Raw genomic sequence first — 12,918 nt, 5'->3', positions numbered from 1 at the left:
TTCTTCTTTTTTTTTTTTCATGAATTGATCTATATCATCTAATCTGACAAATTTATGTGTATGGTCTAGTCTGCGGTAAACCTTTACTAGCCTTTGGAAGTCTGCGGGTCTGTAGTGATTGTCCTCTGTTCTGCTTCTGACAGTGATGACTTTTGTCTTCTCCTCCTCCTCCTCCTCCTCCTCCTCCTCCTCCTCCTCCTCCTCCTTTCCTCTTCTCCTCTTCTTGCTCCTCTTCCTCTTCCTCCTCCTCTTCCTTCTCCTCCTCTCCCTCCTCCTCTCCTCCTCCTCTCCCTCCTCCTCCTCCTCTTCTTTCTCCTGCTCTTCCTCAGTTTTGCTAGAGGTCATCAATTTTATATTATTGTTGTTTTTTTCCAAAGATATGGTTCTTTGATTCCTTAATTGTTTCTCTATTATATTTCTGTGTGGAATTTATCTTTCCTTCTTATTATAAATTAGTTTTGCTCTTCTTTTGGCAAGTGTCTAAAGTAGGCGCTTTGGGACATCTCTTTCTCTGATGCATGCATTTAACAGTCTGTATTTCCTTCTCCACTTTGTCCGCCCTCTCAATTTTGACACATTGGATTTCATTTTCCTTCAGTTCAGCATATTTTTAGATTTCCCCTGAGACTTCCCTTTTCATCCGTGTCATATTTTGTAGATATGTGCTTTTTAGTTCATAGCTGGTTGGAGGCTTTTCCTGTTATTTTTCTGTTCCCTGTTAGTTCAACCATTTCACATCTTTTTCCTTTTATTTAAAATATTTTAGATTTATTTATTCTATTGAATATGTGTGTGTTGCTTGCTTGTAGGTATGTGTACCATGTGCATACTTGGAGCTGGAGGAGGCCAGAAGAGGGCGTCTGAGCCCTTGGAACCAGAGTTACAAATGGCCATGAACACCATGAGGATGCTGGGAATTCTCCGGGGGCCTCTGCAAGAACAAGTGCTGTCAAGCTCTGAGCCATCTCTCTATGCTCTCAATTCTCTTTGAGTGTATACAGACCACTCAGGCTTGCGTGGTTGTTGGATATATTAGGATTTAGGTCTGCTGGTGTACTTTCATTTTCTGTTCTATTTTTCATTTCTGTTTTCTTTATCAGTCAGATTTTATTTATTATTTTTTTCTTTTGAAGGATTCCACATGAGGATCTGGGAGGGAAGGAAGGAGGAAGGAGAAACGCTGGTCACGATGTAATATATGAGAAGAGGATAATTCACCAAAGAATTCCATCTGACTTGTCGCACTGCAGTGCATTTGAGTGTGTCTCCTTAGAGAGCTCCCCACTGGTTAGCAAGACAGTATACACGTGTGCATAACTCACCACATACTGGTGGTATCACTTTCCCAGTTCAAGTGAAATATAGGAAAGCTATGTCCTGGGATTGGAAAGACGGTTCAGCAGTCAGGAGTGTTTCTTGCTCTTCTCAAGGACCCAAGTTCCATCCCAGCAACCACATCAGGTGGCTCTCAACTTCCTATAACTCCAGGTCCTGGGAATCCATGCCTTCCTCTGGCCTCCACAGGCACCAGCATACAAGTCGCACAAGTGGTGTAAAGCTCTGCTCTTAGTATCTGTATAACTGAGGCAGGAGGATGACAAGTTTGAAGCCAGCCTCACCTACACAGAAAGAACCTGTATGGGTAATAAAATAATAAATAAAGACTGTCTTCTTCTGCAACCTTTTCTCCTTTACTGTCCTCCACTTATAACATAACAGTCTACCCATTGTTCCTCTGTACATCTGAAACCAAAGCAGGGAGCAGGGACGCACATTTGACCTAAATTACCAAAGTTTTAGAAATTAAACACAAGCAAAGGCTGCTGTCTTCACCTATTTCGTTGTTGTTTATTGTTTTCTTCCCTGTGGATGGTCCACACTTCCTTCGATTACCATGCCCATGCTTCTTCCTGATGCCCCACATGTATTTCCCTTACCATTTCCCTTCCCTTTAGAGAAATTCCTTTAACCATTCTTTTAGAATAGTTCTTCCTGGGATAGATTCTTAGTTTTCCTTCATCTGAGAATGTCTCTACTTCTCTTTTATTTTTGAAAGACATGTTCACTGGGCATGGAATTCTGGATTGATATCTCTTTTCTTTCAACACTTAAAAAGTACTGTGCCATAGGGCTAAGCATAATGATGAGTTCAGAACTTAGGAGACTGAGGCAGGAACATTGCCATGAGTCTAAGGTCATTCTGGGCTATGTACACACATTCGTGAGTACGTGTAAGCGTGTGTGCATATGTGTATGTGTGACTAGTAGTGGTAGTAGCCAGGACAAACCCAGGCAGGAATATATATATATCCCTAGTGCTCTCTACATATATATAGAGAGGAGGGGAAGATAGATAGATAGATAGACAGATAATACATAGATATGTATATATCTCTAGATATGATAGATAGGTAGATAGATAATATATAGCTATGTACATATCTCTAGATACGATAGTTAGATGGATGAATAGGTAGATAGATAGACAGACAAGATAAGCTGTACATATCTATATAGCAAGGCTCTTTCTCCTGGGATGTGTGTGAGGATCAAAGCACAACCAATCAGAAATGTTGGGCCTCATTCCTGAGCCCATCCCCATCTTGTGGTTCGATGAGAAGTCCATTGTCACTCAACTCCCCTGCCCTGGTTTTCTCCAGCTACTTGGAAGAATCTTCTCTTTGTCTTTACTCATCAGAAGTTTATGTTATATCTTGGTGTAGATTTCTCTGGGTATAACCTGCCTGAGATTTTTTTTTTTTTTTTTTTTTTTTTTTTTTTTTTTTTTTTTTTTGTCTCTTTATCTACAGATGTGAGTCTTTGCCAGAGTTTGGGACATCTCAGCCGCTGCTTGGGCACCATTCAGCCTACTTTGCCCTCTTTCCTCTTTCTGGGACTCCAGTGACTCAGTTTAGATCTTTTTTATAGTCCCGCAGTCCTTGAGTCCTGAGTCCCCCTTTTTCTTTTGAAGTCTGCTCTTGGTCTGCTGTTAGGATTGAGCGGTTTCTGGTATTCCGTGCTCTAGCTGTCTAATTCTATTCTATCAACTTCAGTCAATCTATCTTTAAATTCTGAAACTTACATTTAGTTCCCCTTTATCACTTCTATTTCTTTTCTGGGGGCTATTTACTTTTGCATTTATTTCAAGTGTATTCACAGCTGCCTTGAAATCGTTGTAATATAATTATAACATCCCTGCCATCCGGATGTTGGCATCTAATGATGGATTTTTTTTTTCCATTTATTTTGAGATCATCTTGGTTCTTGGAATGACTCATGATTTTCAATAAAACCCTGGGTGTTTACATAGTACATTAAGACAATATGGGTGTTAGTTTAACTCTGTCTCAGCTGGCTTTCCCCCTCTCCGTAGTTTTCCAACAGGGAGAGTGATATCGCCGAATTGCTGCCAGAGCAGACAGATGCCATGGCCCTCCGTTCAGTCCTGTTGACCTCTGAGTACCAATTCTCACTGTTCCTAATGGAGGGAAGTCGCAGATCCCCAGGCAGCCTCCATTGATGCTGAGGTAGAGAGGTTGCCTCATTACCATAGGAGGATGCAAAAATGTAGACTCTCCAGCAGGAATGACAAGAGCCAGGCCAGTTCTGCTAAGTGTAGAAGTCTAGGTTTCCCACAATGCTCTCTGGTGACTAAGTGTAGAAGTCTAGGTTTCCCATAATGCTCTCTGCTGACTAAGTGTGTAGAAGTCTAGGTTTCCCACAATGCTCTCTGGTGACTAAGTGTAGAAGTCTAGATTTCCCACAATGCTCTCTGCTGACTAAGTGTATAGAAGTCTAGGTTTCCCACAATGCTGTCCAGGCCACCAGCACCATGGGGGTTTTCGGAGAACTACTTACTTTGGCTTCTCTGACACGACCCTGGTTAGTGAGTTGTCTCACAGTGTAGAATTATAGGTTCCACACTCAGTCTTTGCTGGCACAGGGGAAGCAATGTCTTTGCTGGAGTGCTTTGCTAAAATAGTTTATGACACTCAGCTTGGGCTACTGTAACAAGACACCATGGACTGGAAATTTGAACCAGTTAAAACTATAGACACTTACTGCTCACAGTTCTGAGAGCTGGGGAATCTAAGGTTGAGATAGTAACCAATGAGGTCCCCAGAGGAGGCCTCTCTATGGGTGTAGCACTTTCTAACTGTGTCCTCATGTGGCAAGAAATAAGTAATATGCGTTCACTTATACTTTAAATATTTATCTATCTGTTTGTTTGTGTGTGTGTGTGTATGTGTGTGTGTGTGTGTGTGTGTGTGTGTGTACCTGCACCTGTCTATGTGTACCATGTGTGTGTGCTTGTGCCTCAGAGGCCATCGGAACTGGACTTACAGGTGGTTCTGAGCCATCTAATATAGCCGCTGGGAACTGAACTCCAGTCCTCTGCAGGAGTAGCACACATCTTCCCAGCCACCTCTCCAGCTCCTCCTTTTCAAAGCTACTAATCTCATGGTGAGAACCCCACATTCATGACCTCATTCAACCTTAATGATTTCCCAAAGGCCTCATCTCCAAGTAACATCACACTGGGGGCTAGAGGTCCAGCATAGAAGTTTTGAGGAGCTATAATTCAGTCCAGGGCATTACCTGCCAGTTCCCATCTTGCTCAGATGCCCTCTTTTGGCTAGAGAGAACAGGCTTTTGATACGGCTTTTTACCTTTGTTGGCATTTCCAGGTGACTGGTTCTTTCCATTACACGTCTGAGAGTAAAAGAAAAGCCAGGAAATATAGTAATGTTTATCCCTTGATTCAGCTGGACCCCAAACATTCTCCCTCCTTTTCTCTACCTCTAGGAGTCTTCTTATGATCGTTTGTATTTAACATTAGCATTTATAATAGGAATAGGAAAATTGTGTGTTGTATTGTATATATATGTATATGTATGTTGTGTGTATATATGTGGGTGTTGCGTGTATGGGGTATGTGTGTAAGTGTGTGTGTATATGTGTGTATGAGAGAGAGAGAGAGAGAGAGAGAGAGAGAGAGAGAGAGAGAGAGAGAGACAGATAGACAGACAGACAGACAGACAGACAGACAGACAGACTGACCCACTACTGGGCATCATTTCCCAAGTTTTGGCTACCTCATTTCTCAGAGGCTCATAAATTTTAGTTGATAAGTTGTACACTTTTACATAACACGTTTTATTTTCTTGAAAAATAAAATTATATTCTGTCAAGAATCATGGGTAGGGGTGTATAAACAAAATCGACTCTGTCCAGTGAATTAGAACACCAACTTTGGTCCATGATATTTCTTATGTACTTGCAAATCCTTTCTACAGAAAACTAAATTGTTATTTCACATTTGGGAAAGTCAGATTTCTTGTTCTATTTAATCTTACAGAGCTTGAACTAAATCGTGTGGCCTTATTTGCCCTAGGACAGTTCTCGTTGGTCTCCATGAGTCTTGGGTGTATGTTCACAAATTAGAATCATTTTTACAATAATAAGACATGGTATATTTTATGCCTGTGTTAAATCTGCACTGACACCATACAGGAGTGGGTAAAGGTGCTGACACCGTAACATGAATCAAGTTGTGACACAAGCCCATATGAACTTGCATAGAAGACATTGATTTAAGTGAACTGAAGACAATCCACAGACTGACAATGTAAACACACGTCTTATAAAGTGTTAGTGCTTCAAATATACAAAAGATTCTTAAAACTCAGCAGTCACCCAGTTAAGTAATGGATGAAAGAAGTAAATAAGCATCTTGAAATATGAAGCTTATATAAAAGATCCATTAATTTAAACTAATTGAAGTCACAGACTGAGAGGACATATTTACAAAACACACTCTCATAAAATATTGGTACCCAAATATGTAAATAACTCATAAAACTTTACAACAACAAATAAACCAATTAAATAATGGACAAAGTTGGTAATAAACACCTTATATGTGATCTGTGTGCATGATGGTATGCATACAGATGATGTTCAACTGCATTAAAACTAAAGTGAGACAGCACCCTACATGAAATTAGAATACCATAGTAATAGCAAACTCTGGTAAGAATGCAGACAGTAGAAACTCAGTCGAGACTCTGCCGCTGTGCTGAGCCCACTGAGCAGTCACCATGAGCAAAGCCTACCCTCCCAAACTGAGGAAGTTTATGGACAAGAAGTTATCATTGAAATTAAACGGTGGCAAGCATGTACAAGGAATACTGTGGGGCTTTGATCCCTTCATGAACCTTGTGATTGATGAGTGTGTGGAGATGGTAACCAGTGGGCAGCAGAACAACATCGGCGTGGTGGCCATCCGAGGAAACAGCATCGTCTGTTAGAAGCCTTGGAAAGAGTCTGACCAGCGTTCAGCAGTGTGTCCACATCCCTCCCAAAGGCCTGTTTGGTTGTGATGTAGAGTTAGGTCGTGTACATTTCATATGGAACTTTTTGCTAAATAAACTTTTGTGATACTCAAAAAAAAAAGAAAAGAAAAGAAAAGAAGAGAAAAAGAAAAGAAAAGAAAAGAAAAGAAACTGAGTCGATTCCCGTAAAACAATCTGTTCAGAAAAAAAGTCTGACAGTGTGTGTGTCTGTGTGTACCTTTGTGCGTGTGCACCGGTGCATGTGTGTACCTATGTATGTGTGTACCTGTGCAAGTGTGTACCTGTGCATCTGTGTGCCTGCTCATCTGTGTGCCTGTGCATGTGTGTACCTGTGTGTGTGTGTGCCTGTGCATGTGTGTTCCTGTGCATCTGTGTGCCTGTGCATGTGTGTACCTGGGTGTGTGTGTGTGTGCCTGTGCATGTGTGTACCTGTGCATCTGTGTGCCTGCTCATCTGTGTGCCTGTGCATGTGTGTACCTGTGTGTGTGTGTACCTGTGTGTGTGTGTGCCTGTGCATGTGTGTACCTGTGCATGTGTGTTCCTGTGCATCTGTGTGCCTGTGCATGTGTGTACCTGTGTGTGTGTGTGCCTGTGCATGTGTGTTCCTGTGCATCTGTGTGCCTGCTCATCTGTGTGCCTGTGCATGTGTGTAACTGTGCATGTGTGTGCCTGTGCATGTGTGTACCTGTGCATCTGTGTGCCTGTGCATGTGTGTACCTGTGTGTGTGTGTGCCTGTGCATGTGTGTACCTGTGCATCTGTGTGCCTGCTCATCTGTGTGCCTGTGCATGTGTGTACCTGTGCATGTGTGTACCTGTGTGTGTGTACCTGTGTGTGTGTGTGCCTGTGCATGTGTGTTCCTGTGCATGTGTGTACCTGTGTGTGTGTGTGTGCCTGTGCATGTGTGTACCTGTGCATCTGTGTGCCTGCTCATCTGTGTGCCTGTGCATGTGTGTACCTGTGTGTGTGTGTGCCTATGCATGTGTGTACCTGTGCATCTGTGTGCCTGTGCATGTGTGTACCTGTGCATCTGTGTACCTGTGCATGTGTGTACCTGTGCATCTGTGTACCTGTGTGTGTGTGTGCCTGTGCATGTGTGTACCTGTGCATCTGTGTGCCTGCTCATCTGTGTGCCTGTGCATGTGTGTACCTGTGTGTGTGTGTGCCTGTGCATGTGTGTTCCTGTGCATTTGTGTGCTTGTGTGTGTGCTTGCGCAGTTGTGCAAATGTACAGCTGAAGGCCAGAGGAGGATGTCATGAGTCCTGTTCTACCAATCTCCACCTTATTCCTTTGAGGCAGGGTCTCTCACGGAAGCTGGAGCTAGGCTGCCTCCTGTCCCCCATACTGCTGGGCTCATAAATGTGTGTGTGTGTGTGTGTGTGTGTGTGTGTGTGTGTGTGTGTGTGCCCACACCTGGCTGGCAGTTTGTACCCTGACAAAGCAACTTAAGGGAGGAGGTTTCCTTTAGCTCCCAGTTCAAGCACACATCCTGACAGGGAAGTGGCAGCTGAGGGAGTTTGAGACAGCTGACCACATGGCCTCCACAGTCAAGAAGCAGACAGTGAGGAGTATGTGTGCTCCGCCCACTTTTTCCTTTTTTCACAGCCCAGGATCCCAGACCAGAGAATCAAGTCATGGGTAATGTGCAGGTTCTTTCTACCTCAACTGACCTAATCAAAAGGATCACCTACTCGCATGCCCAGCCTGTCTCCCAGGTGATTTGAGATGTCATCCAAATGACAACTGAAACAAAATACCACACCATGTAGCTGAACATCAGGAAGAACACTAAGGTGAACTGGGCTTTAATTAATGATACCGTATTAATATTGGCCCAGCAGTTATAATAAATGCATCACAATAATGGAGTCTGGATGGATGGATGGAACATACCTGTGCTCCCAGCACTCAGAAGTGTGGGAGAAGCTGCAGCCAGGCTAAGTTAGATACTGAGTTAAAGGCCAGCCTTGGCTACACAGTGAGATTCTGTCTCAAGCAAATGCTGGGGAGAGGTGGCAAGATGGCTCAATGGCCAGTGGCACTTGCCACCAAACCTAAAGACCTACATTTGATCCCTACTGGGACCCATACGAGGACGGAACTAACTCCTGAAAGTCTGACCTCCACATGCCTGCCATAGCATGAGTATACCCCTTCACACACACACAAAGTAAATAAGTGTAGTAAAAAACTTAAGTCCCACATAACATTTCAGACTTCACATTGCTACTAACCTGTGAGAAACTACCACTAGTTGAGTTTTGATTGGACATTCAAAAAGAATATCCACAACTAATTTTAAAGGCTGTGGCAACACTATCTTTCCCAACTACAGAGCTCTGTAGGGGCAGATTTTCTCCCTATTCTTAAATCAAAGCAACATATTACAACAGATTGAAAGAAAAAGCAGACAGGAGAATCCAACTATCTTCTATTAAGTCGAATCTAAAACAATTCTCTCCTCTCATTAAATTGTTTGTTTCAGAAAGTGCAGATATTTTTCAATGTTGTTAACATGTAATAGATTATAACTATTTTTAAAGAATTTAAAAATATCTCAGTTCTCGTTTCTATTGTTTTCTTTGTTTTGAGACAGTTTCTTACTGCATAGCCCAGTTGGCCTCAAATTTACAGTGATCTTTCTGCCTCAGCCTCTGGAGAGCTGGGATTACAGGTGTGTGCCACCATGCCCAGTTTCCTGTTCTCTCTGTCTCTGTCTGTCTGTCTGTCTGTCTGTCTCTCTTTCTCTCTCTCTTTCCCTCTCTCTGATGTTTATATATGTGCAAGTGCATGTGTATATTATGCATGCATGCAGAGGCCAATTCTTCAGGAGCTGTCTGCCTTGTGCTTTGAGCTAAACCCTCCTACCAGGAGGTTTGCTAAGCAGGCTGGGCTGGCTGGCCCAGACCTCCCAAGTGCTGTGATTACAAGTGCATGCCAATGGTCCAGCTATTTTGTTTTGTGTTGTATTTGTTGTTTTCAACACAGGGTCTCATTGTGTAGCTATCTATCTGCCTGTCCTGGAACTCACTACATAGATCAAGCTGGACTTGAAAGCCCAGAGACCTAACTGCCTCTGCCTCCCGAGTGCTGGGATTAAAGACACTATGCACTATGCCTGACTGTGCCTGGCTTGTTCATGTGGGTTCTGAAAATCAAACTCCAGCCCTCACATTTGCCGAGTGATCACTTTACCCACTGAGCTATGCTCCCAGGCCCCCTAATTTCTTATACAGTAAATACAGATAGACAGGATCCACACAAACAAAAGTCCCTTAGAGTCTTCAAATTTTTTTGAGTATAAAGGGATGCAGAGATCAAAAAGTTTGGGAACCACTGCTCTAGGTCAGTGTGGTCAGTAGGCAATTTAACAAGGGAGCTGCCAATAGCAGCTGCATTCACTGAATAGAGAAGCTGTCAATATCCAGAAAGTGGCCATCGGGTTGTCTGGGTGTATCTCAGAATTCTTTTTTTTTTTTTCAAGTATGAATTTGGAATCTGTTCAACTTTCATTTTCTGTTATCTCCCTTTAAAATGAAACATTTCAAAAAATATAATAAAACATGAAGGTAAATAAAAAACAGGGAAGTCAAATTTATGGTGTGGGAACATAAGGCTTGCTATTACAGCTTTCAATGGTAGATAGTTTACAATAAACATTGGGCTTAGCCTGGTAGAAAATAGTCACAGACAGGAGGCAATTACCCGTCCATCCCCAAACGTCAGAAACTCTGGACTCCCTCCAGTTGAATAATTCAGATCTGCCAACTGCCACTCACTGCTTTTTGTTGTTGTTGTTATTTTAATTAAATTGAAAGGGGGAAGGAAAGGAACAAGGGCTAAACCTCCCTTAGAAACGAAGCAAAATGCCATGGAAGGCTACATCTGTGACCTACCTTTGACTGTCTTTATCAACCTCGAGTGAGTCTAAATGGAATGTATATGTACGTGCAGGGAGGGCTGGCTGCTAGCAGATCTGAGTATCACAGGGATTCTATAAACAGCGGAGGAGAGAGGCTCCATCCCATGCAGATAGGCATGCAAATGGGCCCTTAACAGGCCTTGCATCATCTGATACGGAAATAATAAATACACCCAAACAGAGAAAGCAAGAGGAGAGAAATTATGCAAAAATTCTGTTGTTAAGATATGTGTGGGCAGAACTGCTTAAAATAGAAACCCAGCAGCTTTCCAATGACTTGAAGGGTTTAGATAAAGAAAATATAACCACTGTAATTCTTGGTTAATCTTATTTCCTCCGGCATTTTTTTTTTTTTTTAATTTTGGTCAGAAACTGTTACCCACCTCTGCTTATTTGAGGGCAGTGGAACTGTTCGGAGGAATGTACCTGAGACAGAGTCTCACCAGCATGAGGGCAGTGGAACTGTTCGGAGGAATGTACCTGCAACAGAGTCTCACCAGCACACACTCTAATTTTAGAGCCTTTGCATTTAAAAAAAGATCCGTGGCAGAATTCAAGGTCATGTGTAGGGAGAGAAACCCGGCACTCATACATTATGTATCTCTATTATGGTTCAAGAATCACCGATGTTTGTGCTTGCTCTACGTGTGTTTCAGATTAAAGGGTAATTTGGCATCAACTCCAGGTGTCGTCTGAAAGCTTTACCTGTGATTTGTCGATACCTTAGATTATTTCGGGTCAAGGGCTCTCAGAGGGATGCTGGGTACTTACTTATACTGGGTGTCTCTTGATGAAATGGACAGTGTATTTAAATCCTCATCATTCCCTTGGCTAAGGGACTGTGTCAGGGTCACAGTGGAAACTTCCAATTTATTGTAGTGTGTATGGAAAGACAGTCTTTCTTTACAGCTGTTGTAAGAGTCTGACGAGCCTTGGCTTACCGGAGACCCACTGAGTGAATCACATGGAGCCTGATCGATGCAAAGAACATGAGGATTTTTATTTCAGTGCACTGAGGCCGTCCCTGACCCTTAGGAAAGGAGGCGACCCCACACAGCCTGTTCAGTGAGCTTTTATACAATTTTCAGGGCAGCAGCCATTAGACACAATGTGATTGGTAGAACAGTGTGACTTTTTAAACTGATTGGTCTTCAGGGAATGGGGTGGCAAGGACTTCCCTTGTCTGAAGGTGGGCAAAGGTCCATCCTGCAGAATGTGCCCCCACCCGCAGGTAGTTTCTTATCCTGTGATCTGAGGAATGTTAATTAGCCTTTCCCTTCTGGAGAGTTCCACTACCTTCCTAAAGTTCCTGGCCTCCTGGTGTTTTTCTGAGATGTTCCTGTTTACTTGGATCTTACACTGTGTTTAGCACAACTAGTGTCTATCTATCCCAAGGTGTTGTTAGTAAATCCAACTCATTTCATGTTCAAAAAAACCTTAAAAGTAACTTAAACCGCCGGGCAGTGGTGGTGCACGCCTTTAGTCCTAGGACTTGGGAGGCAGAGGCAGGTGGATTTCTGAGTTCGAGGCCAGCCTGGTCTACAGAGTGAGTTCCAGGACAGCCAGGGCTATACAGAGAAACCCTGTCTCAAAAAAAACAAAACAAAACAAAACAAAACAAAACCAAAAACCAAAACAAAACAAAAAAAAGTAACCTAAACCACATCTCAGGAACTGCAGTGGGCCCTCACTTTAATTTCCTTAGGAAATGTGTGGTACCTCTCAGGGGCTGCAGCCTAAAGTTGTGATATGGTGAGGAGTGGAGAGATGGACATGCTTTAGCAGGAGGCCTGAGGCGCAGGCCGCTGTGCCGTTTCCATTCTGGTCCTGATGCTGGCACTTTAGTGTCACAGAGCCTAGGGCAGGAGTAGGCCCACTGCTATCTGGTCAATATTTTAGAAGCCAACAGAATTCTGTGACGGGACTGGTGAGATGGTGCAGCCAGTACAAGCACATGGAACCTGGAAAATCGTTAGAACCCACATTAAAATAAAATAAAATAAAAACAAAAGCCAGGTGTTGTGGGTGGGATAGGCTTCTAGCCCAGATGCAGAGGAGGAAGAGACAGGCAGATAGATCCCTGGGCCTTGCTGGCAGCTAGTCTAGCCTAGTTAGTGAGCCCCAGGCCAATGAGAAGCTTGTCTAAAACAAATAAACAAAAGAACCCAAAGAGAATGGCACTTATGGCTTCTGCACACACTTGCATATACATGCACCCATAGGAAAATGAACACACACACACACACACACACACACACCTCAGTGATGAACATGAAGAAATCTTGAACTCAGTTGCACTTCGAAGGTTTGTAGGCAGAATATAGTTCATGAGTCTATTTTCGTTGACCCTTAAAATGTTTTCCTGCCGGGCGGTGGTGGTGCATGCCTTTAGTCCCAGCACTTGGGAGGCAGAGGCAGGCGGATTTCTGAGTTCGAAGCCAGCCTGGTCTACAGAGTGAGTTCCAGGACAGCCAGAGCTACACAGAGAAACCCTGTCTCGAAAAAGCCAAAAAAAAAAAAAAATGTTTTCCTAAAAATTGAAAATATTCTCACAGCATAATATTTCAGAAAAGCAAAAACATAAAAAAAAAAATCCAAATTTCTATCTTCTTTGCATTTTCTGGCCATACTAGAGCCACC

At 43.0% G+C, this 12,918-nt stretch overlaps 1 protein-coding gene across 2 annotated transcripts; it reads left to right on the top strand.

Annotated features, from left to right (window-relative positions):
• The first annotated feature begins 54 nt into the window (after positions 1–54).
• Positions 55–6,457, top strand: LOC116078032 (small nuclear ribonucleoprotein G-like). Of its 2 annotated transcripts, XM_031352954.1 has the most exons (2): positions 55–63; positions 6,135–6,457. In XM_031352954.1, the coding sequence occupies exons 1-2, from the start codon at positions 55–57 to the stop codon at positions 6,309–6,311; spliced, it is 186 nt and encodes a 61-aa protein (XP_031208814.1). In that variant the 3' UTR covers positions 6,312–6,457. The 2 variants fall into 2 exon arrangements, with proteins under 2 accessions (XP_031208814.1, XP_031208813.1); XM_031352953.1 differs by lacking the exon at positions 55–63 and having other exon boundaries at positions 6,102–6,457.
• The last annotated feature ends 6,461 nt before the right edge of the window (positions 6,458–12,918 follow it).

The sequence above is a fragment of the Mastomys coucha genome, unplaced genomic scaffold (assembly GCF_008632895.1).
Source record: "Mastomys coucha isolate ucsf_1 unplaced genomic scaffold, UCSF_Mcou_1 pScaffold5, whole genome shotgun sequence".
Classification (NCBI taxonomy): Eukaryota; Metazoa; Chordata; class Mammalia; order Rodentia; family Muridae; genus Mastomys; species Mastomys coucha.
The sequence above is the reverse complement of the archived record's forward strand: the minus strand, read 5'-3'. Positions and strand labels throughout refer to the sequence as shown.